The sequence below is a fragment of the Sarcophilus harrisii genome, chromosome 3 (genome assembly GCF_902635505.1).
Source record: "Sarcophilus harrisii chromosome 3, mSarHar1.11, whole genome shotgun sequence".
Classification (NCBI taxonomy): domain Eukaryota; kingdom Metazoa; phylum Chordata; class Mammalia; order Dasyuromorphia; family Dasyuridae; genus Sarcophilus; species Sarcophilus harrisii.
The window spans coordinates 609,315,614-609,343,299 of record NC_045428.1 but is presented as its reverse complement, the minus strand read 5'-3'; the positions used below and the strand labels follow the sequence as shown (position 1 = coordinate 609,343,299).

General features: G+C 51.6%; 1 protein-coding gene across 2 annotated transcripts; it reads right to left on the bottom strand.

Moving 5' to 3' along the window:
- Positions 1-98: 98 nt before the first annotated feature.
- Positions 99-27,337, bottom strand: LOC100929404 (zinc finger protein 345-like). 2 transcript variants are annotated; one of them, XM_031964081.1, is made up of 5 exons: positions 27,170-27,337; positions 24,972-25,057; positions 24,358-24,484; positions 23,624-23,749; positions 18,237-22,251 (listed from the first exon to the last, which is right to left on the bottom strand). In XM_031964081.1, the coding sequence occupies exons 2-5, from the start codon at positions 25,050-25,052 to the stop codon at positions 20,648-20,650; spliced, it is 1,938 nt and encodes a 645-aa protein (XP_031819941.1). In that variant the 5' UTR covers positions 25,053-25,057; positions 27,170-27,337; the 3' UTR covers positions 18,237-20,647. The 2 variants fall into 2 exon arrangements, with proteins under 2 accessions (XP_031819942.1, XP_031819941.1); XM_031964082.1 differs by lacking the exons at positions 24,972-25,057; positions 27,170-27,337 and adding an exon at positions 99-2,593 and having other exon boundaries at positions 20,720-22,251; positions 24,358-24,676.
- Between the last annotated feature and the right edge of the window lie 349 nt (positions 27,338-27,686).

Here is a 27,686-nt window from a genome sequence, read left to right as displayed (position 1 = left end):
TGACAGCATGATTTCAGAAAAACACTTAAATGAAGTGATGTATATGAAGTGAATAGAAGCAAGACAATGTTGCACATAGTAACAGCAATATCATGCAATGAAGAACCCATGGATAGTTTAATTGGTATTACAGTAAATCTGTAAATAAATCTAAAATAGGTGGTATCATTAATTGCACTATTTTGTAGGAATTATTTAACTAGGAACAATGAACATCTTTCCAATTCTTTGTCTTCCTTTTTCTGTATTTTCTATTTGTATTTATGTGTCATGGGTTGTCTTAGGTAGAGTTCCAGATATTTATTTTTTATTGTTGTAGATAATACTATCATTTTTTTTTTTGTTTTTTGCTATAAAGACATTTTTTTTTTTTGAATTTGTATTTCTCTTGTGACGAGAAAATCGGGAGTATGGTTCTATGTGCCCATTTCAACTTTTTTTTGAAAAGTGTGTCTATCCTCTGACCACCTGGGCTTTGAGTGTTCTATAACTCAGCTAATTCCCTTGACATCATGGATTTTCAGGCTTTTATCACTGTTATCTAAGGCAGATTCCCCCCCTCCTCCCAGTGTATAGTTTCTCTCTTATTCTTGTGGCATCACTTCTATTTATTCAAAACCTTTTTAATTTTATGTAATTCAATTGTCTCTTTTGTCTTAAGTGGGCACTTCAATCTAAGATTTGGTCAAAAATTCTTTACTGCACTATTGTTGTCCAAAAAAAAAAAAAAAGAGAGAGATAATTCCTTCATTTCCCCTTTATTTTTAATGGTGTTATCACTTATATTAAAGGTACATTTCATTGGTAGTTTATTTTGGTATGGGTTGCAGGTGTAAGCCCATTTCTGGCAAATATTTCCAATTTTCCCAAAGAGGGAGTCCTCTTAGAAGTCGTTGTTCTTGGATTTAATAATTTCTAGGCTACTCGTTCAAATACCTCTGGACTTTTTTTGTGTAGGATTTATCAAAATATAGAATCCGGCTTCTCTATTTTATTTTTTACTGGGATTCCAGCAGTTCTGATCGTCCCATCCACCACAATGGGTTGTCTTGTTTTTGTCCATGCAGACTTCGGTTGTTTGTCCAAATTGCCAATTTTTAAACTTTTCTACGATTCCTTTTTGCATACTAGAATGTTTGGATTTGTGTCTGTTCTGAACTACTAATTTTCCTGTTTATCTTTTCTAATTCTATTTGAAGAGCTGCAATGTCCCTTCTAAAGTGTTCAATTCTTTTACAAACCTTTTCAATCACTTTGAGTGTGTATCATTTTTATGGTTGGAGGTCCAGTACTCTTCTTTTGGAGATGCCTTCTAACTTTCTTTTACCTGATATTATTTCTTCATTATATTTAGAGTTCTGTTTTGTATGCTCAGACTACATTCTGACTATTTTTTCCTCTAAGGTTTTCCTTGTAAGGATTTCTTTGCCCTCTGTGTTTGGGGATTTTCTTTACTTTTGGCAAACATATTACTCTTTTGCAAAGAAGAAAGGCAACAAGACTGACTTTAACCCCTCGTTTCTTTCTCATCCCCTACACTGGTAGACGTTCCTTACAGAAAGACTTCAGTCATGGAAAAGCCTGACAGGTTTTCCCAGTCCATTCTTCGGGGTTTCCAGCCAGGAGGGATTTACGGACTCCTCTTTCACATATTCACTGCCTCAGTGAATGCTCCTCAGGCTATGGCAATGGGGCTCAACCCCAGCTGAAGGCTGGCTTGGAGCCCTTAAGCTCAAGGGCTCTTTGGGCACCGTGCATTCTTGCATGACAGTTGAGGGAGGAGCTCCCTGGTGTGCGTCCTCCGATGCTTGGAGAGGTTGGAGCTGTTGCCGAAGACCCTTCCGCACTCTGCGCACTCATAGGGCTTCTCCTCCGAGTGGACTCTCTGGTGGCGCGTCAGGGAGGACATCTGGCGGAAGGCCTTGCCGCACTCCCCGCAGGTGTAGGGCTTCTCCCCGGTGTGGATCCGGTGGTGCTGGGTGAACAAGGAGCTCTTCCTGAAGGCCTTGCCGCACTCGTGGCACTTGTAGGGCTCCTCGCCGGTGTGAACGCGCAGGTGCTCGGTCAGGGAGGAGCTCCAGTTGAAGGCCTTGCCGCACTCCGGGCAGCGGTAGGGCTTGTCCCCGCTGTGGATCCGCTCGTGCTTTAGCAGGGAGGACTGGTTGGCGAAGGCCTTGCCGCACTCCCGGCAGGCGTGGGGCTTGTCCCCGCTGTGGATCCTCCGGTGCTTGGTGAGGTTGGACCTCTGGATGAAGGCCGTCCCGCACTGCTCGCACTCGTAGGGCTTCTCCCCGCTGTGCGTCCTCTCGTGCTTGATCAGGGAGGCCCGGTTGGTGAAGGCCCTGCCGCAGTCCCGGCAGCCGTAGGGCTTCTCCCCGGTGTGGATGCGCCGGTGCTGGGTCAGGGAGGAGCTCCAGTTGAAGGCCTTGCCGCAGTCGCGGCAGCGGAAGGGCTTCTCCTTGGTGTGCACCCTCCGGTGCTGGCTCAGGGACGAGTTGCAGCTGAAGGCCTTGCCGCACTCGCCGCACTGGTAGAGCTTCTCCCCGGTGTGGAGCCTCCGGTGGAGGAGCAGGTTCGTGCGCCGCGTGAAGACCTTGCCGCATTCGGTGCAGGCGTAGAGCTGCCCTTGGGGGGGTGGCCTCTTCTGAGGCCTGAGCAGGGGGGGCTGGGGTGGGAGCTTCTCCCACAGCCCCATCCCTCCGAGGGTCCTGTCCCCAAATGCGCAGCTCTGGGGGAAGTCCCCTAACCTCCCGGGGAGTTCCCCTCCTTCTGTTCCCTGCTTCTCACATCTAGCAACCCAGGCTGAAAGAAATTAAGAAGGAAAACAGTTTAAAGTCCAGTCGTTGGGGACCTCGGGGAGCTGTTTGGACCTGAACCCACGAGTCCACTAGAAGGGACCTGGGACACTTATCGGCTAGGCTGACTGCACTGCCCAGATGGTGATAAGTCAGATGGTGAACAAAGCAGGGCCAGGAGGATGGCAAAGGGCCTCAGGGCCCCATGAGGACCAGTGACGGACCTGAAGGGCCCAGCCTGGGGAAGGAAAGGCTGAGGGAGAAGGGGACGGCTGTCCTCCCGTATCTGAGGGCAGCCGTGTGCAAGGACCACCACAGAATCAGAGACATAGTGAAGTGACCCCCTCCAGGTCTTCCAGCTCATTTCCTTACAGCCAAAGAGGCTCTTGGTATTAATCGGCTGGCAGCTCCCTCAGCTGACCTGACCGGCTCCTCCACCACCTCGGGCACTGTCCCCTGCACTGTCTCGCTGCCCCCATTCCCAGCCCTTCCCCATGACCCCTCTTTCAGGATCTCCTGGTCTGGAGGTGCTCGGAAGAAGCTGCTGCCTGACGAGCTCCTGGGCACTGGGACCTTCACCAAAATATCCCTGCCCTGCTGAGCTCGGCCAAAGGGCCGGGAGGGGGAGCGGGCAAAGAGAACCAAAGGAAGCTGGTGGAAGAGAAAGCTCTCTTGGAGGCAGAGTGCGGTGCTCCCAGGGAGCATCCTTCACAGAGGCAGCCGCAGGAGCTCAGAAACGGAGCGTCCCCTTGGAGGGGCAAGGTCTTTCACATCAGAGCTGGGAGGACCCTCTCCAAGTGCCCCACGGGAGCAGTTCAAGTCGTTATTGCTCCAGGGTCTCTGCCACAGCCAAGACCACTTAGACTGGCACCACCCCAAGGGATCAGCCCCATCTTACCCTGATGTACCATCCCTGGCTGACCAGCTGGACTGCTCCACACATGGATTCCTTCGGGGGGACAGGCAGGTCTGGGGGCCCTTCCCTGCCGATCCCAGGCCAAGGGCTCTTCCCCCAGTTCCAGCCAGGGGATCACATCTGACCGGGGATCCAGAAGCCCTAAATATGGGGGAGAACAAGGCACCTGGTCCCCCAGCTTCCCAATGCGGACTCATCCTTGACTCCCCCTCAGCCACCAAGGGTGCCCGATGCTAGCTCTGAGGTGTCTCCCCTGGGCCCTTTGGCCCTCCTTCCTGCTGCCTCAGTGACTGCAAGAGCCCAAGAACCGCTCTTCAGCCATGCTCCACATGGTCGGCCACATGCCTGGCCGCTAGGACCCAGCCCGTGACCCGGCTGCACTCCAGCTCTGGAATTAACCCACGGGACTTCCTTCCCCACCCTCTGGCCCATCCAAACCGGCCTCCTCTCCCTGCCCGCACCCCATCCCCGCTGCTCGCCGCCCTCCCTCCTCACGCCCAGCCAGCCCAGCTCCTCTGCAGCCTCCCCGGCCCATCGCCTGCTGCTAATATCAGGGCACTAGCTGCAACCTCCAGGAGACTCCAGCGTCCTTGAGGGCAGGGACCGCTTTGTACGCCTAGTACACAGCAGGGGCTCAATAAATGCTTTCAGAGTCACTGAAGGCAGCTTGGGCTCAAGGTTTCCTTCAAAAGAAGAGTGAAAACAGGCAGCAGGAGGAAGGTGGGACATGCTGGGCCCCCAAGACTCCCATCGGGCTTGATCTCCCTTTCCAAGCATGCAGCTCTGGGGCTGCCTCAGAGCCAGATCTCCAGCTTCTTCTGCTGGAGGCCGCCCCTTTTGCAGGGGCTCTTTGGAGAAACACAACAAGGGGGTGGCACCAGAGGCAGGTGTCCAACCAGCCCCCGGACTAATGGGCACAGTTTTGTCCTGTGATAGAGCACAGCAGGCTTGCCACTCTGGGTGGGCCAGGCCTGTAGAAGTGCCCCCCCAGAGGGCCCAGGGCAGGAAGGAGGGTCCAGGAGAGAAGTGGTCTCTGTTTGAATCTCTATGTGTGTCTCTGTCTGTCTGCCTCTCTCAGCTTCTGTCTCTCACTCCCTCTGACTGTCTCTGTCTCTCTCCTCTCTGAACCATGTGAGCTGAGCACCCAAGATTCTGCACTCCTCCTTTTCCAGCCTTACCCAGGGACACCAGGTTCCTGTAGTTGTCCAGCATCACCTCCCTGTAGAGCTCCCTCTGCACAGGGCTCAGGAGCCCCCACTCCTCCCGGGTCAAGTCCACAGCCACATCCTTGAAGGTCAACGCCTCCTGAAAGCCAAACATATGCATGTTGGCCGGCTGGCCACCCCTGCCAGAGCCCCACGATGGACAGAGGCAGTTCTGAAGAGGTTCTGGCCGCCGCTGGGCCAATGACCCGGTCATCTGCACTCTGACCTCAGCTCTGTCCCTAACTTGGGGAAGGCTGACGGTTTCCACAGTAAGGTTAAGGAAATGGCCCAGGTCCATCTCGAATGGGCCTTTCTTCACCATTAGGGACAAGGAGGGCAGCCTCAGACTGGGATCAGGTCATCCCCAGCGCTTGGCAATAATCAGGAAGACTGCCTGTCTGCGGTCTGGAACCTGAGAAAGCAATCCCGCCCAGAAAAGGGACCCCCGACTCACCTGGACTCTGGCCAGCAGAACCCCAGAAGCCATTTCCCTCCTCGTGGGGACCGTCGGCTTGAGAAAGGGCAAGACTGAGACCCAGCAAATCTGTGGGGAAAAAGGGAGCCCAGGCTGGCTGGTCAGCCCTTGGATCTGTGTAATCAGAAGCCTCCTGACTGCAGGTAGGGGAGTCCTGCCTCCCCTACACACACACACACACACACACACACACACACACACACGTGCACGACAGGTTAAGAACTCTTGGTCTAGAATCTCAGGGAAGCAACAGAAAGAAAGAAGGAAGGAAGGAAGAACGGAGGGAGGGAAGGAAGGAAAGGAAGAGAGGGAGGGGAAAAAGGAGGGAGAAAGGAAGGAACACCAGACCTTCAAGTGTATACTAAAGCGGCTCCTTTTAACAACCTTGGGGCACATTATAACTCAAAGGCCCTGAAGCTGCGGCTTGGGGGGGAGGGAACTCAGAGCCAAGGGTCCCTGTCCAGGGGCGTACTGCCCTGCGTAAGCACAAGGCAGAGGGAGGCCAGACCTGTCATTCTCAGAGGGAGGGAGATAGCTCCGGCGGGTCTGGTAACCCTGCCCAGCCGTGCTGGGCGCTGGACCCGAGGCGATGCCCGGGAGAAGAGGCCCTTTCACGAACAGCCTGGAAGCCTTGGATGCAGGGCACAGCCTTGTTTTTGCTGCTGTCAGCCTTTCCCAGCCACGTTTCCCTCCATCTTCTCCTCTCCCTCCGTCTGGCTCCAGAATCTTCCCATCTACCTGGAGATTGTCCCTGGAACGCCGGGGCCCCCTCTCCCAACCCCTCCTCCACAGGTGGGGTGCCCCAACGCGCAGGGACAGCTGTGTACCCCTTGTGCCACCGGGCACGTGCTGGCCACACCGAACATGGGCACCCTGCCCTTGGCCCTGTCCTGGTTGGCGCACTCACACTGTGGGGAGGAGCCTGGGTCAGGTCGGCCAGCGCCTCAGATTTCTCTGGGCAATGGGCAGGGCTCTCTGTGGAGGACCATGGGGTCGACAGGGCCTCCTCTTGGCCTCTCTGCCTCCAGGCTTGCCCCAGGGGACTTCCCATGTCCGGCTGTCACTCAGCCCTTAGTGCAGGACAAGTGTAAGCCCTGGAGCCTCAAGGTCTCCCAAATCTTGTTCCAGCCTCTGCACAGGTGCCTCCCAGGGCACTTAGCAGCAGGGCCTACAGAGCACCCAAGACGGTCTCGGCCCCTGGGGGGCTCCCATGTATTTATGAGGGAAGGTAGCCCCAAAGGGGAGGGCGCTCATTGGGGAGGGGCTCAAATCTGGCCTGAGAGCCTCATCGACGCCCCCACCCGTGAGGATCCTCGCCCACCAGACCCAAAGGGAAGCTGGCAGCCTGCTACGGCTCAGAGACCTCCAGAGGGCGCCAGCGCAGTCCAGGACGCTCAGGGCAGGGGTCCTCATGCCCCTCATCCAGCCTCAATCAGTGCCTGCAAATCCGGCTTCTCCCACCCATTGCTCCGATTTTGTCCACAGGGCAGCTCAAAAACCCTCAAAGACCCCCCCAGCAGCCAGCTCTCCTCCAAGAAGCGCCCCACCTGCCCCGGCCTCAAGGCCCTTCCCGCTGGCCACCGGCTGTATAGTGGGGGCCTTCGTTCTTAGGGGGGACACCCCCGCCCCCCCTGCCCCCAAGAAAGGCCCAGGGCAGTCACTGCCCCCAAGGAGCGCACACCTGAACAGGAGGCACAACAGAAAGAGCTGCGAGCCCATAAGATCCTGGATAAATGGGGGTCCTGGGGAGGGGGCACTGAGGCGGAATACGGGAGAAGCCAGGAGGTAAAGTCCGGCCGCGGGGGACCCTGGGGAGAAGGCCGGAGGGTCGTGGTCACGGAGTGGCTGGGGGGCGAGAACTGGACCAAGAGCGAGTGTTAGGGAGGAAGGAGGGAGGAGAGGGGTGGGAGGAAGGGCTGCAAGAGCCCAAGCATCCCGGCGAAGGGGGGAGCAGGACACAAGAGGTGAGGAGTAGTGGCCGAAGAAGGGGGGCCAGGAGAGGGGAGGACAGACAGGAGGCAGACAGACCCCCAGAAGGACACCACAGGCCAGGCCTGAGGGTCCCCACATTGCCCATGCTCCAGAGAGCTGCAGAAGTGCCAGGCAGAAGCCCCTCCCCTCATATCTTTGACCCCATTTCTTCCCCTCTCCTCAAAGGAGGCCCTCTATCTCACCCTGCTGTTGCCCACTCCCCTGCTTCCACAAACAGGCCCAGAACCCCCCAATCCTTACAGAGCCTCTCTTGACCACACCATCCTCCCTTTGCCAGCCAAGTGCTGCACCCAGAGCCAGCCACACTCAATCAGCAGGTTTTAATGAAGTCCCAGGCTCCCACACTGGGTGTCTGACTGTGTACTCCTCTCCCTTCTCAACCCTCAGAAATCCGGGGTTTGGCTTTTTTTTTTTTTTTTAATTAAGACATTGAATGGAAACTGCTCTCTCCAAAGTGACCAAAGATCTCTTTATGGATGTGTTAAGTGGCAAGTTTTTAAACCATATACCTTTATTGTTACAAACATATCCTTCCCTGTTCCTCTCCAGCCGGACATCTTTTGTAATCAAGAGAGAGAAATGTCACCTGAGAAAACCACACATCAACCTTGTGCGTGAGCCTCAGTTTCCTCATCTGTAAAACGAGATAGTTAGACACGATGACCGGCAAGGTCCCTTCTCCCTCAAGTTTGGCAGCATCTGCAATATTCTACTCCCAAAGACAAGGTCATCAGGTAACCACATTTTTTCCTAAATTATTTTTTCTGAACTTTACCACCCAGAAAAGGCACTTCCATATATACTTGAAATATGTATGTGTATGTGTATGTATGTGTGTGTGTGTGTGTGTATGTAGTGTGTATATGCAAACACATACATATATACATATTTACATAGATACAATTGCACATTATTTTCAAAACTTTCCCACTTGAAATGACAAATGCTGGAGGGACTGAAGGGAAATATGTATATTAGCTGGTCGAGTAATAAACTGGTCCAGCCATTCTGGAGAACAATTTGGAGCTTGCCCAAAGGGCCATAAAACTGGATCCCCTTTACGTCCCCAAGAAATATCTCTACTAGGACAGAATCCCAAAGAGATTGCAGAAAAAGACAAAGACCTACATGTACAAAGATATTTAGAGCAGCTCTTTTGGCGGCGACAAAGAACTGGAAATTGAGGGGATGCTCATCAACAGACAAATGGCTGAGCAAGTACCAATATGTGGTTGCGATGGAATATTACTGTTCTATAAGAAATGATCAAGGGGGTGCTTTCAGGAGGGGGGAAAAATCCCATGACAAGATCGAGAAGAACCAATGCCAAGTAAAATGAGAAGAAACAGGGAAATCATTGTAAGGATGATCAAATGGGAAATACTCAATTATTTTGATGGATATAATGATCTTAGGTCATTCTAAGGGACTCATGGTGAAAAATGCTCTCCACCTCTAGAGGGAGAACTGAGGAACTGAGTGTGGACTGAGGGATAATTTTCTCTTTTTTTTTTTTTTTTTTTTTTTTTTTTTTTTTTTTTTTTTGGCTTTCTTTCACAATATGACTAATATGGAGTTTTTAAAATGATTTCACATGTATACTTGTTATGGGCCAGAACTCTGAACTTGAAACAAGGACTCTTACAAGGTGTTAAGTGAATGGAATGGATGAGACAAGGATTATCTAGTTTAGCATGATGATTAATAGTTCTCTAGTTCAGTACATGTACTTAGTACTTAATATAGTGCCACAAGATTCACACCTATGATAAGAGAGCATTTAAGCTAGGGCAAACTCAGCCAGAATCAGAGCTGGAGAAGATAAGCAGACTGGAGGCTGAAGCACAAGCCCTTGGATGCAGATTCATTCATCCCATCTCACACTACCTTGGTGGCAGGCTCTCCTCCTTAGTTTCTCCACTGAAACCAAGACTTAAGAAAGCTAACTGGGCCCCAGGAAAGAAGACAAGACTTTGAAAGAGATAATAAAGGATTTGGACTTTAACTCTTGGCTGCACTCATGGTGATTACTGAACTGAAATGAAGTCTGCTCCAGAGACCCCAAGAAAACCAAACCAAGAACACTATTTTGGCGCCCAATGCTACATATGCTGATATACTGTTTGCCTTCACAGTAGGTGGGGGGAAAGCAAGAAGAAAGGAGAGAATGTGGAATTCAAAATTTAAAAAGAAGATTGTCTAAAATAAACAAACTTTTAAAAAGTTATGAACTGGGGGGAAAAATCTGTCCTGCTTGTGCAAAATTTGTGCATGCTTATACACTTTCTTCTCTTTTCTGAATTTTGGAAGTGTTTCAAAGACCCTCTTTTTCCTTTTGGCAACTCTACCACTTACATTCGTCTTCCCTCCTTCTCCCTCCTTCAATTAGCCAAATCCCTGGTCCCTCTCTATAAGGAAGGGGTAGCCCATTTGGGACAGCCTGTCTCATGACTGCAGAGCTGGGTTCTTTCCCCAAAACTCTTCTGTGTACCCTGAGATCCTTATTCTGACCACACTCCCTCCGCCCTGCACCAGTCCACACTTCCCCAAATTCCTGCTGGCTCTCCTGAGCACAATCACATCTGTGATGGTCTGAGGCACCCACAGCTGCTCTCGGCTCTCTGCCTCTCATGTTCCAGTTACTCTTCCCCTTTGGGATTGGGATCATGGTTCTTGCAGGCATGCCTGCAGTGTGATTATTCTCTATTTAGGATTCCTCGAAATAGTGGGCAGGTTTTTTTTTTGTTTTGTTTTGTTTTGTTTTGTTTTTTAGAACAGCATGATTTCCAGGGAGTCTGATGACTATTTAAATTCTCTGTCCTCAGCCTGCCTTGGAGGCCAGTGGTTTTTGATATCCAATATCTTACAGTTTATTTTCCTCAATCTTTTGGTTTTGTTCTAACATTTCTTGTCGTCACTGATCTGTGGGATCTATTCTGGGTTTTAAGGGAATGTACTCCAGGTCAGGTTTACCACATTCTCTTTGAAGCTCTTGATTCTCCTGCCAATCCATTCTTCCAGAGGCTTTCTTTCATCTGTTTTTATCTCTTGTTTCTTTTCTTCTGAGTATTCATGTAGGACTTGAGGGAAATCATTTTTTTTCCCTTTTCTCTAGCTGTTCATGAGTTATTCTCTTCTTCAAGGGCATTTTTAGATTGGGCATTTTTAATACAGGTCAGTGTTTTCTTTCCCTCTGGCTTTGTTCTTCAGTTATACAGAGCCATACAGCACTCTGCAGTACCATGCAGTACCTTACTGTACTATACAGAACCACACAGTACTCTAAAGAACCATATAGTGCTTTACAGAATCATACAATACTCTAAAATACCATGAACCTTACTGTACTATACAGAACCACATAGTACACAAAAAAATGTATTTTACAGAACCATATAGTACTCTACAGTACCTTGTGGTACCATGCAGTCCCATGGAAACCTGCTGCTCCTGCTGCCTCCAGAATGAGCCATGTCTCTGGCCATCCCACTGGGAGATATCCTTCCTTTCGTGCTGACTTTGCCAGAGATACACTCTCCTGAGGACCCTGTGCAAGATAGGTTGAAAGAAGTCACTTCTGGAATTTTCAATGGATGTCTTCTGGATAAGTAAGTGGACACTCTGTGGTTCACTTCAGGAGCCATCTTGGTTGAAAGTGAAGGTGCATTTTCTTCTCCCTTCTCTGGAGACAAGTTTCTGGATCATATTAATGATGGTTACTTTCCAGTTTGTTTGTTTTTTCCTCTTTCCATTTATATCATTGTTAGTCTGCTGTACATAATTAGGCTAAGTCTTACCCCTCACTAATTCATATAAATCTTCCCATGATTCTCTGATTCTTCACATTTCTCATTTCTTATAGTGCTAAAATCTCCCACTAAATTCACAGGATTTTTGGTCATTCTCAACCAGATGAACATCTTTTTTGTTTGACTTTACCCTCCAAATCTGTTAGAAATTCAGTGCTCACAAAATCAATTTAAATAATTAGGAAAAATATTAAGGCTCTTGAATAGCTGAGTATAATAAAAAGACATACTCCCTAAACTAATCTATTTATTTAGTCTATACCAATCAGACTCCCAAGAACTTTTAATTCCTAGAAAAAAACAACAAATTCCATATGGACGAACAAAGTCAAATTTCAAATGAAAAAAAAAAATCAAATGAAGTGGCCTATCTACCTGATCTAAAACTATATTATAAAGCAGCATCACCAAACCATTTGGTATTGGCCAAAAAAATAGATTAATTGATCACTGAATAGATTAGGTTTCACAAAATAAAATAATCCATTAACAATCTAGTATTTATAAACCCAAAATCCCAACTTTGAATAAAAATTATTTGACAAAAGTCTGGGAAAACTAATTAGTATAGCAAATTAGATGACCAGACTTAACACTGTACACCAAATAAAATCAAAATTCCATAATTTAGCATAAAGAAAATCATAAATAAATTTGAGAACATAGGAATAATTTACCTCTCAGAACTTGTGGAGGAGGAAAAATTTATGACCAAAAATGAACAGAAACCATTACTGATCACAAAAGAAAAATTTTGATTAATCAAATTAAAAAGCCTTGTACAAACAAAACTAATGCAAACAAAAATTAGAAAGGAAGCAAACAAACTGGGAAAACATTTTTACAATTAAAGTTCTGATAAAGCCTCATTTCCAAAATATATAGAAATTACCAATTTAACAATCAACCATTCTCCAACATAAATGTTAAAGGATATAAACAATTTTCAGATGAAATTGAAACTATTTCCCTCATATGAAAAGTATTCAAATCATTATTAATAAAGAAATCAAATTAAAACAACTTTTGAAATACCACACACACTTGTAGTTATTTACACACCAGCTGCCTCCTTCTTCAACCTCTCTCACCCTTCAGTGTCACATGTCCCCCCAACACCACCTTCTCCACTGAGGCTCCTTCCGATTCCCCCCCCCTCCCTCTGTGCCCCACAACACTTCTCTCCCAGCCCAGGGACAACTCTCCTCCACCACCCACCCCTCCAAACTTTGAAGTCCTTGTTTCACATGCTTGATGAGAATCCCCCTCCCTTCTCAGATTTGAGGATCTCAGAAATCCTTTCTCTGCAAAAACGAAACCAGGCCCCCCATCTAAATAGCCTAAGTAAAAGTATGCATGAAGTTAGAAACAGTGTTCTTAAAAACCAGGTCCTTTGGTTCCAGGATGATTCAGAACTGAACTCAAAAACTGTACTAGAAAACAAGCAGAAACAAGGACATTTACACAACAACAACAAACTATCTGAATTTCTGAATGGACATGGCTCTTCTCAACAGCAGGTAATTCAAACCAATTCCAATTCTTTGCTGAAAAACCATCTCACCCAGAAGAGAAACGTGGACCAAACATACATCTTCACTCTTTTTGTTAACTTTCCTTTTTTTTCTTTCTCATTTTCCTCTTTGATCTGTTTTCTCATAGGATTATAATTGTAGCCATGTAGAAAAATCACTATTTACTATATTGATTACTTACCATCTAGGAGGAAAAGAGCCAAATTAAACACAATTTAATTTGAAAAACAAAATAAAATAAAAAAAAAAAAAAAAAAAACTTCCTTTAAAAGAAAATCACTAACCCTAGAGTCAGAAACCTGCTTGTCCTCACTTTTCTAACCTCACCCAAATTAATACCTCCCGGCTGTCCTCCCCAGGCCAAACTGAATCCCAAAGAGCTAATCCAGAAACCCAAACCAGGGCCACCCATGTACAACCACTCCTCCTCCTCTCCACCTCCTCAAAAGGGGAACTCCCTCCCTGCAGAGTTCTGCTCCTCAAGCATCAAAGTCTCTCCCTAAACCTGAAGTTATCTTAGATTTACTTGTCTACACCTTAAATTACTTCTATGCCTGCAACACCAACAATGTACCTCCAAGACCTAATCTCCCAAAACACAACTTCCTCACAAGCCAAAGAAAAAAGAAAAAGGAAAAGAAAAAAGAAAGAAGAAAAGGAAAGAAAGAAAAGAAAAAGAAAAAAAGGAAAGAAAAGAAAGAAAAGAAGAAAGAAAGGAAAGAAGAAAGGGAAAGGAAAAAGAAAAGAAGGAGGGAAAGAAAAAGGGAAAGAGGAAAGAAAGAAAGAAAAGAAGAAAGAAGAAAGGAAAAGGGGAAGGAAGAGGAGAAGGAGGGAAAGGGGAAGGGAAGAGGGAAAGGAGGAGGAAAGGGAAGGGAAGGGAGGAGGAAAGGAAGGGGAAGGGGAAAGGGGAAGGAAGGGGAGGAGGAAGGGAAAGGAGGAAGAAGAAGGGGAGAGGGGGAAATGAGGGAGAAGAGGAGAGGAGAAGAGAGGGAGGAGGAAGAACCTGGCCAGAGGAGACCAGGGGAGCCGCGTTAAGGGCCCAAGTGGAAGCAGGACCCCCAGAGCGCCTTCCTTCCCCTCCAAGTCTTCAGGTGCCTCCGGAGCAGGGCAGGAGCTGCCAGGGCCAGGGCAGCCTCCGGCCTCCCTTTTGCGCCCCCGCACACAGCAGGCGCTTAATGAATGCTTATCGCACTAAATCTCAGGCAGCGCGCGCCGGGAGGGCGCTGCAGACGGGAGTGGCGGGCGTCCTCCGCCGCGCACGGGGGCAGACCTGGCCCAGCCCGCGGACCCTCCCCAGAGCACGCGCCCCCGGCGGCCCCCTAAGCGCCGTCTCCGCCGTCACAGGAACACACCCGCAGGCGCAGGCGCACAAACATAAAGGGCCCTCCCTCCCCCACCCCCAGCAATCACACGCGGACACACGCAGAGCCCCCCTTCAGACCCTCCCCCTCCCGGTGACGTCACTCAGGAGGAGGCTCACCTCCGCGCGCGCCTCTCCCCCTCCGCTCCCCGGCAGCCCGCCGCTTGCTCCTGGCGCCAGCTGTACATTGCGCCTGCGCAGACGTTCATCCTCTCTCCGCCCAGCCGTGGAGACGCCGCGTGAAGACTTTTGGGAAACGGAGTCCTGAGTCTCCTCAGACGCGCAGGCGCAGCTGGAGGAACGAATGAGGAGCGGGGCCTGTTGGGGACGGAGCATGAGTGGGTGAGCGGTGCATTTGCGCCTGCGCAGATCCTCCCCTCACTGCCTCTTAGGAGCAGGAGAGAGTCTAAGGAGAGGTCAGGAAGATCTGGGTCCCTGTTACTGGGCAACCCACTTGGCTCTTGTGTGCCTCAGTTTCTTCATCTGTGAAATGGGAATAGTGATAGCTATTACTCTCAGCTATACGGGGCAGCCGGGTGGCTCAGTGTATAGGGCCCTGGGGCTTCGGGAAGGTCCGAGTTCGAATGTGGCCTCAGACACCCACTAGCTGCGGGCCCCAGGAAAGTCACGTCACCCTGTGTGCCTCGGTTTCCTCATCTGTCAAATGGGCCGGTGAAGGAAGTGGCCAATTCCTGCAGTCCTGGGACGGCGTGTACGTTGTGCTGTGTTGTGCTTGGGGGTGTAAGTGCATCTGCCCGTGTGTGTGTGACCTGTGCACGCGCTGGGGCGGACCGGGCCCAACCCAGACTCAGGGAGAGTGGGGAGGGGCCCCAGATGCTCCCCACTTCCAGGAGCCAGCAGCCCCCCGCTTCTTCCCGCGGGTCGGCACCCCATCTGGGGCTCGCGAGCGTGGGGCCCACAAAGCCTTGGGCACACGCCCCACAGAGGCACTTGCTACGATTGCCGCTGGCCCGGTGGCGGTTCTGCCCCTCCGGTTGAGAACCCGCCCGGCCCATCCCCGGCGCCCGGCGCCTTTCGTGGCCCGGTTCCCTGCGTGCGAGAACACCACCAGAACCCCGGCTCTGGCGTCCTTGCCCGGCGCCCAGCGCCGTGGCCGGGTTCTGCCCACTGGCGCGCGGGACACCACCAGAACCCCGGCTCTGGCTCCCTGCCCGGCCCAGCGCTTGGTGGCCGGTTGCCCCTCCGCACGTGGGGAACACCACCAGAACCCCTGGGCTCTGGGTCGCCCGGCGCCCAGCGCCTTGGCGGGTTGTGCCCTCGGCGACGGCGGAACCACCAGAACCCCGGCTCTGGCGTCCCTGCCCGCCCGGCGCCCGGTGGCCCGGGTTTGCCCTCCGCGCGTCGGGAACACCACCCAGAACCCCGGCTCTGGCGTCCTTGCCCGGGTGCCCCAGCGCCGGTGCCCGGTTCTGCCCACCGGCGCACGTGGGAACACTACCTCTGGAGTCCTGCCCGCGGCCCTTCGTGGCGGGTTGCCCTCCGCCGTGCGGGAACACCACAGAACCCGGCCTGGCGCCTTGCCGGCGCCCGGCGCCCGGGCGGTTCGCCCCCGGGACGTGGGAACACCACCAGAACCCCGGCTCTGGCGCCCTTGCCCGGGCGCCCTACGCCCGGTGGCCGGTTCTGCCCTCCGGCGCAGTGGGAAACCACCAGAACCCCGGCTCTGGCGTCCTGCCTGGCCTTGGCGCCTTCGGTGGCCCGGGTTCTGCCCTCCGGCGCACGTGCGGGAACACCACCAGAACCCCCGGCTCTGGCGTCCTTGCCCGGCGCCCCGAGCGCCTTCGGTGGCCCGGGTTCTGCCCACTGGCGCACGTGCGGGAACACCACCAGAACCCCCGGCTCTGGCGTCCTTGCCCGGCGCCCCGAGCGCCTTCGGTGGCCCGGGTTCTGCCCTCCGGCGCACGTGCGGGAACACCACCAGAACCCCCGGCTCTGGCGTCCTTGCCCGGCGCCCCGAGCGCCTTCGGTGGCCCGGGTTGTGCCCTCCGGCGCACGTGCGGGAACACCACCAGAACCCCCGGCTCTGGCGTCCTTGCCCGGCGCCCCGAGCGCCTTCGGTGGCCCGGGTTCTGCCCCGGCGCGTGGGAACACACCAGGGAGCCCCCCGGGCCTCTGGCCGTCCCCTTTGCCGGCCCAGCCCAGCAAGGGATTCCTCAGCAAAATGTTTAAAAATAGCTGCATTGGTTTTGTTTGTCCAAGAACGCCCCGTTGTGGGACCCAAATCACCAAATAGAAAAAACTCTCTTCCTAAGAATGACAAAACAACATAAAACTTCTCAGAGTTAAACCATCAGGACACACCAAGAACCCTCATGAATATAACTGCACCCCCCCCACACACACACCCACACACACAGAGAGAAAAATAAAAGGAGACAAATCATTGGAGAGCTAGTTCATAGTGGGCCACGCCAGGGTAATAAAAAATAGAGTCCTATCCTAGTTTCCTAGGATATGCGCTTCAAACATTCCCGTCTTGGGTTATCATTGTAGGATTCCTCATTCCATATCATGACTTACAATTAATTCTTCTTTCCACAGAGTCCTTCTTCGGGGAACAATTACACATGTGAAGACCAAATCTGAGACCAGATTTGAATTCAGGTCCTCCTGACTTCAGGGCTGGTGCCATCTAGCTGTCCCTATGTGCAGATATTTTTGATGTATGGAATCCAAACTGTCCATTTTATTTCATATGATCGTTTCTATCTTTTGTTTGTCAAGAGCTCTGCCCCCCTCCAAAATTGCAAAAGCTTCCTTCCCCGGCTCCTCAAATTGGATTATGAGATTGCCTTTTGCATCTAGGCCATGTACCATTTGGAAATTATTATGGAATATAGTATAGGTTTAAGCCTAACTTCTTCTGGACAGATGTCCAGTTTCCCCAGCAGTGGTAGGGGTCTCTGGGCTTTCCCAACACTAAGTTATCATGTTTATTTGTTTCTGGATTTTGTGTACCTCATCTGTTCTACTCGTCAACTTTCTAGGCTTTTAACTACCAAACAACACGGGTGACTACTGCTTTGCAGAAAATCTGAGATCTGGACCTGTGAGGTTCCCTTCCTTTCCACTTCTTTTCATTATTTCACTTGAGATCCTGGATCTTTTATTTTTCCAGATAAAATCTGATATCTTTCCCACTTCTATAAAGTATTATTTTGGTAATTTGACGGCATGGCTCCAAACAAGTGAAATGATTCCATTTGTGTTATATTAGCACAAACCAATCATGGGCAAGTAATAGCACTCTATTTAAATTAGTATTTATATGGTTCCTAAGTGTGTCTTGGTAAGAGCCCCCAGATATTTTTTTACATTCTGTAGTTTTAAAAATGGAATTTCTCTCTGCCTTCTGGATTTTGTGGGCGCTATCCCAAAAGCCAGTGATTGAATGAGGGCAAGCTTTTTCCCTGAAACTTGGTCAAGGACATCAAGCATCAGGTCCAGTGATTTATGGGTGTATTTTATATTCTGCTACGTCGATGGTAGCTGGCAACAAAAATGTTAAGATTACGACAGGAAGCAGGAGAAACACAGATTCTGTTAAACCGAAAGGATCTCTGGGTGGGTGTCCCAGGCACATTTTATGCCACAACTGAGGGCTCCCGAGTTTCAAGGACAAAACTGGATAGAAGGTCCGATAACTTCCAGTGAAAGCCAGCGCTTACTCAGATGCAGAAGAAGGGTTTTAAAACCCAAGGCGTAAGTTTCCTGTTCAAAGCCTCCTTGGTTAATCTGATTGGTTCTTCTTCTTTTCTAGGATATGTGCTTCAAACATTCCAGTCTCGGGTCACCTTTATAGGATTTCTCATTCTATATCATGACTTACAATTAATTCCTCTTTCCACAGAGTCCTTCCTCAGGGAACAATTACACTTGTGAAGGCGAGCATTTAAAAAGGGTTTGAAGGCTGGTAAAATGCCTTACAAACGGTATCTCATTTGATATTCACAGCCCTGGAAGGAGGCACAATTATGTCCATTTTACAGATGAAAGAACTAAGGCAGGCAGAGATAAAGTGATTTGCTCAGTGTCATGCAACTAGAAAGTATGTGGGGCTAGATTTGAACTCGTGCTACATTAGCTGCACACATTTTGTACACACACATATGGCCAAATGCACACATATGCAGAATAGTGCTTTAATTTGCACAAAGCCTGCTCTCTGCGTCTAGCTTCTTTTGATCCTCACAACTGCCCTGGGATTCAGATGTATTCTGATCTTCACATTCACGTGCTGGTTCAGTATCATACAGGACACTCCTTGGCATTTATTTTGCTCCTAGTTTGTTACCCATAATGCAGCGATGAATGTTTCTGTATACAGATATTTTCTCTGTGTATGTCTGCTGCTCACTAATTTTTTGGGGGGGTGAGACAGTTGGAGGTGACTTGCCCAGGGTCACACAGATAAGTGTCAAATACCTGGAGTCAGATTTGAATTCAGGCCCTGCTGACTCCAGAGCCCTTGCTCTCTCCCATCCCGGTTGTTAAGTTAAATATTGGTCTTTTCTTCCTATTATTGCCCTCCTAAGGTTATAAATACAATAATAAGATCCCTGGATCAAAGGTATGAACAATTTTAGAATTGTCCTCACATAATTCCTCATGCTTTTCTGGCAACTGGATCAATGGGCTCTACCACCTGTGAACCAGTAGGATGGACATTAATTTCCCCCATCTTCCACTCTCCAGGCTAACAGGAAGGATAGGAGATAATTCCTTGGGAGTTCTGTAATTTACATTTTTCTAACTATTAAGGAGTTGGTTTTCCCCCTCTTCAACTCTCCAGGCTAACAGGGATGGAAGGTAATACCCTGGAAGTTCTGTAATTTGCATTTCTCTATTAAGGAGTTTCCCATCTTCTACCCTTCTGGAGGGATGGATGGTAATCTTCTGGGAGTTCTGCAATTTGTGTTTCTTTGACTGTTAAGGAGTTGATTTTCCCCATCTTCTACCTTCCAGGCTAACAGGAGGGATAGGAGGTAAAACCTTGGGAGGTCTATAATTTGCATTTCTCTCATTATTAAGGTGCTGATTTTCTTCATCTTCTACCCTCCTGGAGGGATGGGAGGTAATACCCCGGGAGTTCTGTAATTCGCATTTCTCTGACTATTAAGGAGTTTGGATTTTTCAGTGTCAGGTGATAGTGTATGCACTCTATCTATCCTTTGATGACTAACTTGTAGAGAAGCCTACATGGCCCCTCTTAGAGATTGCTGCCCATTCCTTAGAGATTTTGGTTTCAGAATCCATTAATCTTCAAGGTTGTTACTGGTCAACTTATTTTCCCCTCCATTAAATCCTGATACATCGATATCTCCTTGGGGGAGGGACCACAGCTCCTGCTGGAACAACCCAACCGCAGCATCCTCCAAAACCTCTCGGCCCCACCCACACCCAGAGCTCTGGCCTCTTGAGGTGCAGTTTCCTTCCTTTGAAACCACCCACTCATGCTAGCCTTTGGATACACCCTCCTCCCCCACAGGGCTTAGCCAGCCAAATCTCTTTTACTGGGATCATAGTATTTTATGTTTTCTTTGCCCAGCTTAGGTCACAGTGAGTCCCAGATGTTCCACTCCCTCAATTCAGACTCTCTGAATGTCCTTCATCTGTATTATTCTGATTTCAATAAAGAGTAGTTATTTCCTTTCTTGAAGATAATTCTGTCCCCTCAAAACTCAGAGGAGTTGCCACTAATTGTACAATATGCTCCTTCAGGGATCTTAAGGCAAAGTGGGATTTCTGAGAGACAATAATCATCTTGCTTTATCCTAAGACTCTGATTCACTCATTACCAATAAAAGTCCTTATGCTTAATTTTTTTTGCAAAGTTTTCTTTGTGAGAATTTCTTTCTTTTTTCTCTTTTGTTATTCTTTTACTTTATTGGGCAGATTTCTTGAAGTTCTGAGCTGAAGAGAAATTGGGTTTTGGTGGAACCTTTTACTTCTATCCTGGATCCCCTCAATTTCAAGGGAATTCCCTCTAGCAAGAGTTCACTGATGGTGAAGCAGGCTAGACCTCTGAGTAGGAGGTTTTCCACATTCACTCCCCTCACCAGGATTCTATCTAGAGGTTTCCTACCAGATAGAATTCTCTGATACAGAGTAAGGGTCTTCTTAAGACTGAAGGGTTTGCCACATCCATGACAGTCAGTTTGTGTCCAAGGTCAATTCTCTGATTAAACAAGATTGGATCTCCAGATGAAGGATTTCTTATAGTTTTCACATTCATGGGCTCTATGCACATTCGTTAATTTGTGTTCAGTGCCAGCTCGGATCTAACTGAATCAGGCATTCTCTGATTATTAAACATTCATTCTCTCTCTGTCTCTGTCTCCATCTCTTTCTCTCTGTGTGTGTGTGTGTCTCTGTCTCTCTCTGTGTCTGTATCTGTGCCTGTCTCTCTCGTTTTTTCTTTTTTCTATCTCTTTTCTGTCACTTAGGACATGCTAATAAGAGCTGATGTCTGACAGAGTGCTTCCCCACTTTCCTTTCCCTCATAATGACTGCTTTCTGGACAAAGGCTTTCCTGTTGCTTACACAGGTAAAGCTTGTTTCCAGTAATGAATTCTCCGATGCTGATGAAGAGCCGCTTTCTGCACGAAGACCTTGCCGCACTCCTTACACTCATAGGGGATCTCTTTGGTGTGAATTCTCTGGTGTTCGGAGAGAACTGTGTTCCTGCGGAAGGCCTTCCCGCAGTCTTTACACTGGTAGGGCTTCTCTCCGGTGTGAGTTATCTGGTGGTGGATGAGGGCTGAGCTCTGCCTGAAGGCCTTGCCGCACTCCTTACACTCGTAGGGCTTCTCCCCGGTGTGAATTCTCTGGTGGTGGAGGAGGCCGGAGTGCCCGCTGAAGACGGCCCCACAGTCCTTGCACTCGAAGGGCTTCTCCCCGGTGTGGATCCGGTAATGCTGGATGAGGGACGATCTCTGTTTGAAGGCCTTGCCACACTCGTTACACTCGTAGGGCTTCTCCCCGGTGTGGATCCGGTGGTGTTGGATCAGGGATGAGCTCTGGCTGAAGGCCTTGCCACACTCCTTGCACTCGTAGGGCTTCTCCAGGGCGTGAGTTCTCTGGTGCTCAATGAGGTAGGAGCGCCAACTGAAGGTGGCCCCACACTCTTTGCACTCATAGGGCTTCTTCCCACTGTGGATCCTCTCATGTTTAATGATGTCCGATCTCTGGCTGAAGGCCTTGCCACAGTCCTGGCACTCGTAGGGCTTCTCTCCGGTGTGAATCCTCTGGTGGCGAATCAGGTGTGAGTTCTGCCGGAAGGCGTTCCCACACTCCGTGCATTTATAGGGCTTCTCCCCAGTGTGGATCCTCTGGTGTTTGGTGAGGCTGGAGCTCTGGCTGAAGGCCTTGCCACACTCCTTACATTTGTACGGTTTCTCCCCAGTGTGAATTCGCTGGTGTTCCATAAGGTAGGAGCGCCAAGTGAAGGTCGTCCCGCATTCATCACACTTGTACGGCTTCTTGCCGCTCTGAAGCGGGGCGTTTCTAGGAACAGCCGAGTTCTGGTGGCGGGGCTCCCCAAACTCGGTGCAGTCACAGGTTTTGTCACCAGGGTGAATCCTCTGGTGTTCACTGAGCCCCGAGCTCCGCCTGAAGGCCCTTCCACAATGACCACACCGAGAATGGTTTTCGCTCTCCTGAGTTCGCTCCTGATTTCCACATTTATGAGGTCTCTCTTCACCGGGAGACCTCAGATTTGGAATGAGAGGGGAGCTCCTGCCAGAATGCTGTCTGCCTTCTTCCAAAGGGCAGGGTACGTTTCTGTCATGTTGGTTACAGGGGAGATTCCCCTGTTCATTATGACCTCTGGATGTCAGCCACTGGGGCACGCTCTGATTAAAGCTTCCTCTCGAGTCAGTATGTTTCTGGCCTCCCCGCTCCTTGGGCATGACGGGGGTTGGTGGGTTGAGGTTGTTTTCCTGAGAAAGGACGATCCTTGGAGTCTCCCCAGTAAGGATTCCCATTGCTTTCCGCGACATGACCCCCTCCTTAGGACTTTCCCCAAATGTGGGGACCCGGGGAACGACACAACTTCCGAGGCTTCCCACCAATGTTACTGCTGCCCGTCCTCCTTGCTGGCTTCCAAGCCGCTCCTCCTGCTTCTCCAGGCCAGAACCCCAGGCTGAAAGAAATTCAGAAGAGAAATCATTTGAATCTAAGCTTTTGATGACCTCAGAGGGCGAGTCCAAGCCTTCCCAGGCCCATGAGTCTTGCGAAAAAATTGGTATCGCCGAGCTTAATGGATACAATGTGTGTATTAACAGAGGAACAGTATCTAAGGACCGGATAATGATATTATTGTTAACAATAACAGTAACAATTGTAACAATAACATGGGGGCGAACTGCTAGCAAATGAGGTAATTGTAAAGTGTTCAGCATGGTGCTTGACAGTATAAACGACATGTTAGTTATTATTATTAACAATAATAGCAGCAGCTACTATTTATGTAGCTCTATATTTATATATAAATATTTACATAGTTCTATAAGATTTACAGAATTATTTATATGTGTATATAAAGTATGTACACATGTATACATCCACGTGTGTGTGAGCAATCTCGATTTATTCTCAAACTCCCCCACACTCAGTTAGGTGCTAATATTTGCGGGGCAGTTATCTGAGCATTGTCTGACTTTCCATGACCCCATTTGGGTTTTCTTGGCAAAGGTACTGAAGTGTTTGCCATTCCCTTCTCCAGTTCATTTTACAGATGGGGAAACGGAGGCAAGCAGAGTTAAGTGACTTGTCCAGGATCATCTTGGGACCAGATCTAAATTCAGGCTTCCTGCCTCCAGGCCCAGTCCCCTGTGCCATCTAGCTGCCTGGTTTCCCACCGCATTTGGCCATGGTCAACTACATTGGAAGTCTAGGGTTCAGTTGAAGAAATCCCATTTCAGGAAGGGCAGGGGTGACCGGCAGTGGGTCCTGAGGATGGTGAGGGCCACGTGTTCACACCGAAGGAGGGCAGACTGTCTTACTTCAGTAAGTACCCCCAGAACTTGGCGCAATAGTGGGCACGTGGTAGCCATGAAATGAATGCTTTTTGTCGCTTCATTCGTAGCTTCAAAGGCCTGGGGATGCTCGGCCGGAGGACTAGAAGACACGGCCGCTGTCTCTGAGAACGGGAGGTGCAGCCGTGGGGGTGACAGACTAGACTTTTGTCTTTTGGCTACCAAAGACAGGAAGGATGATGGGAGGATGTTCCAAAAGGACGAATTCTGCCTTTGTGGAGAGGAGGAGGGAAGGCATCTCGGTGGGGTGCAATCTGGGCAAAGGGTGGGGAGGTGACCCTGGAGGGGAGCAGCCGGACTGCAGGAGGGACATGTAAGAACTGGGGAAAGGCTGGAGCCAGGCTGTGGATAGCCCTGACTGTCACCCAGAGGCATTCTGGCACCCTGTGGTCCCCCGGGAGCCACAGTAGCAGTTAGAGAGCGAGCTCCCCGTGAGCCTCAGGCTCTGGGGTCCCCACCCTTCAGAGAAGGCCGTACCTGAGGGCCCAGGCGGGCTGCAGCATCCAGCGGCCGCGGGGTCTCCTTCCCCGGGACGGGGGCTGCTTGGGACCTCTTTCCCTTGTTCCAACCAGGAGATCAGGTCTGGTCTGTCCTCTCTCAGCCCTGCCCACGGGGAGGAAAGGAGCCGGCTGTGTGCTCGGGAGGGGAAGGGGCTTTGGCTGCCATGGCCGCTGGAGGGAGAGAGCCCGGTCCTGCCTCCTGGGAGCCCCAAGCGTCCAATAAGCACGGCCTGCATTTCAGGGTGTGCCCGTGGAGGGTAGGCTCAGCCTTGGACTGACGCCTGATGCCTGGGTCTCTCTTGGGTGCCAGGGCTTAAGACCATGGAGGAGGGGGCGTGCCCACCCAGAATCCAGGCCACGGAAGACAGGGATGAGGACGGAGGCACAGAGGCCGGACACAGGCCTGGGATCCTTTCGGGCACAGGCAGGAATCAGTGGCCTTTGGAGTCCCTTCCAGCCCTCCCCCAGCTTGGGCAGGGAGCCCAGGAGCTCAGACAGCCAGAGCCAAGCCTGCGGCATTCCCCCCCTCCAAACCTGGAATCCTGCCACAGACCAGGGAAGACCCCCCCCCGGGGGAGGAGGTTCAGGAAGCCCTGACCCAGGGGTCTTTTCTGGGGCTCCCTGGGGAGGGCAGGGAAGGGCCAGAGGCCGGCCCGTCTGGAGGAGCTTCAGAAGAGCCCCGGGCCCCAGGTCTGGGCCCCCCAGCCTTACCCAGGGACACCAGGTTCCTGTAGTTCTCCAGCATCACCTCCTTGTAGAGCTGCCACTGAGCGGGGCTCAGGCACCCCCATTCCTCCTCCGTGAAGTCCACGGCCACATCCCCGAAGGACACGGCCTCCTGCAACCAAACACAGCCTGCTGGCCCGGCAGCGCCCCCAGGGGGCCGTGGAGGGGGCCTGCTCAGACGGCCTCTGGGGGATGTTGGCCTGGCTCCCCTCTCCGAGGGTCTTGGAGGACCTTCCAGCTCCATGTACACGCTCTCAGCTGGGACTCAGCCTGGAAGCCCTGAATGGGGACAAAGGGGATCTGGGGGGGCCTAGAGCAAGCTGGGGAGACAGGGGGTGGCCCGCTGGCCCCCAGGAGCCCAGGGAACAAGAGGGAAGGCGGCCTCTGAGCCGGGCCTGCAGCCCAGGGGGCGGGCCAGTCTTGTCCGGGCCGATTCCCACCATTGATGGCCGGTCCCAGGGAGCCTGGAAGCCAAGGGGGGCCTGGAGACCGAGAGGGGCCTGGAGGCCGAGGGGAGCCTGGAAGCCAAGGGGGTCCTGGAGGCCGAGAGGGGCTTGGAGGCCGAGGGGAGCCTGGAGGCCGAGGGGACCCTGACTCACCTGGTCTAGGCCCAAGGGAACCCCTGGGGATCCGCCCTCCTCCTCCAGGTTTCCCTCTGGGGGAATGCGATTCAGCACCATGAGACCTGAGTGGGGAGAGGAAGCCGGTAAAGGAGAGAGGCCAGGCCTCAGGCCGGGGGCTCACCAGGCAGGGGCAGCTTCCCGGGGTCAGGTGAGCTGCTACACACGGGCAAAGCCACTTGTAATGGGGGGAGGGAAGAGCTGGGCGGGGCTCTGAGACAGCGCCCCTGGGACCTCCTAGCAATGATGCTGGAGGTCAGCAGAAGGGGCACGTCCAGCCACCAGTTGGGGGAGGGGGCACTGGAAGGGGGCCACGGGCTACGAGGCTATTTGAGAAGGGTCCTCAGAGAGGGCGCAAGCCCCAGATGCCCCTCAGAGCCCCGGGAGGAAGGGCGGTGCTCGGCTGTCAGCCCTCCCAGGCAGTGGACTGGACACTGGCAGCAGAAGCAAAGGGAGAGCCGGGAGCGGCCACAGCTTCGGAAGCTGAGGCCACGGGAAGGGAGCCATGAAACAAATGCGTGAATGAAAAAGCGTTTGTTCGGCTCTTTCTGTGTGCCTAGCACGGGGTGGGGGAGCCAGCCCCTGCCCCTGGGAGCTTGGGGAGGCCGGAGTGGAGGCCGGGGGCTGGGGGCCCCATTGAGGGAGAAGTCCGCCCGGCAGAAATGGGATAGGGGGAGGGGTAAAGTTGTTGGGTTGGGCTTGGGTTCAATGGGAGGACAATGGGAGAACCGAGGAAAGGGAGCTGTCCTTGGTAGGAAGTGGGGCGTGAGGGAGGGGGCCTCTAGTGAGGGTCTCCGGTGGGGTTCCAGGATGCCTTGGGCAGTGATGGGCCGAGTGCGGGGGCAGGGGGGGCACCGCAGGCTCCCTCCGCCAATTAGCAGGGGCAGCAGGTGGTGCTCCTGTGCCAGAGGCCGGCCAGTCCTTGCCCCTGAGAAGCTCCCCCTGAGCTCAGGGACCCCCCTGAGAGAAGCCCCCAAGGCCCCTGCAGGAGGGGGGAGGGTCCGAGATGAGGAGGAGGCATCCGCGGCCTCAGGCGTGCTGAGGAGCACCTGGAGTTTGCTGGGGGCGTGGAGGTGACTTGGAGCTTGCAAGAGGGCTCTTTGGCATCCAAGCCCAATGACTAAGCCCAGTACCCTGGGTCACAGGCCACCCCCTCACCCACAGCCAAGAGGAAAAGGGGGGGGGGAAAGAGCGCCAAAGGACTCTGGGCACAGGGAACATGTACCTCGGGACAACCTGGCACCTTCAAAGTCCCAGAACCAGGAAAGGGACCCCATCCCATGGGCAGGAAGCCGCTCGGAGGCCTCTGCTAGCCCCCCACGGACACGCAGCCCCTTGGGGACCCACCTGGGAGAACTCCATCTCAGTGACACACAATGACACCGACAGGTGCACATCCAAGCACAGCAACTAGCTGTCACCACAGTCATACCCACAGACACACAAGCACAACGACACACTGTCAGCTACAATCCCACCCACAGACATGCAAGTACAACAACACACTGTCATCTACAATTGCACCCATGGACACGCAAGCACAATGACACACTGTCACCCACAATCGCACCCACGGACACGCAAGCACAATGACACACTGTCACCTACAATCGCACCCATGGACACGCAAGCACAACAACACACTGTCACCTACAATCATACCCACAGACACACAAGCACAACAACACACTGTCACCTACCATCATACCCACAGACACACAAGTACAACATACTGTCACCTACAATCCCACCCATGGACACACAAGTACAACAACACACTGTCACCTACAATCACACCCATGGACACACAAGCACAACGACACACTGTTACCTACAATTGTATTCACAGACACACAAGCACAACGACATACTGTCACTTACAATCGCACCCATGGACACGCAAGCACAATGACACACTGTCACCTACAGTCATACCCACAGACACACAAGTACAACATACTGTCACCTACAATCCCACCCGTGGACACACAAGTACAACGACACACTGTCACTCACAATCCCAACCACAGACACACAAGCACAACGACACACTGTCATCCACAATCACACCCACAGACACAACCACAGATAGACGCACACAAACACAAGAGCAGGCACACAATTACACACATGGATACACAACCCCACCCTCCGGCTCGTGACGTCACAAGACTCACCTCCCAAGCTCCCCCTGTCTATTCTCTGGTTCAGTCTGGAGCACCCCTTCAGAGAAGAGACACCGAGCACTGCGCATGTGTAACTTGAGTACCTTGTCCCTTCCAGTCCCGCTTCTCAACGAGCGCCTTTGGGAATTGTAGTCCAGAAGCTTCCCACACATGCGCATGGATGGGGAGCTCTCCTCCCCCTCCCTTGGCCTTCCCGAGGCAGTGTGAAGAAGGGGGAGGAATAAGAGGAGAAAGGACGGGCGAGGGGCTCCCATAGCCCAGCGGAACACGTGACCCCAGTGCCGCTCGCCCCTCCCGCCGGTTCATAAGGGCACCTTCCTCTGAGAGTTGTAAAGCGCTTTAGGCCCTAGATAAACGCTCATTCCTTCATTAAATCTTTTTTATGGCACCCCAGGCACCTGCCCTGGGGGAAATACCCCGGAACACAAGCATGGACACGCCCGCAGCGGGGGTGGGGGGGGTGACCCCTGCAGTCAGGGGAGACCCCGCCCCACATTGCACAGAAAAA

Coding starts and splice junctions, on each gene's coding strand:
- LOC100929404 (XM_031964082.1), bottom strand. CDS start 24,616: ATGGAGCTGGAAGGTCCTCCAAGACCCTCGGAGAGGGGAGCCAGGCCA. Junction 23,750..24,357: donor CAGGAACCTGGTGTCCCTGG/GTAAGGCTGGGG, acceptor CCCCGTGGGCAG/GGCTGAGAGAGGACAGACCA. Junction 22,252..23,623: donor CAGCCCGCCTGGGCCCTCAG/GTACGGCCTTCT, acceptor AATTTCTTTCAG/CCTGGGGTTCTGGCCTGGAG.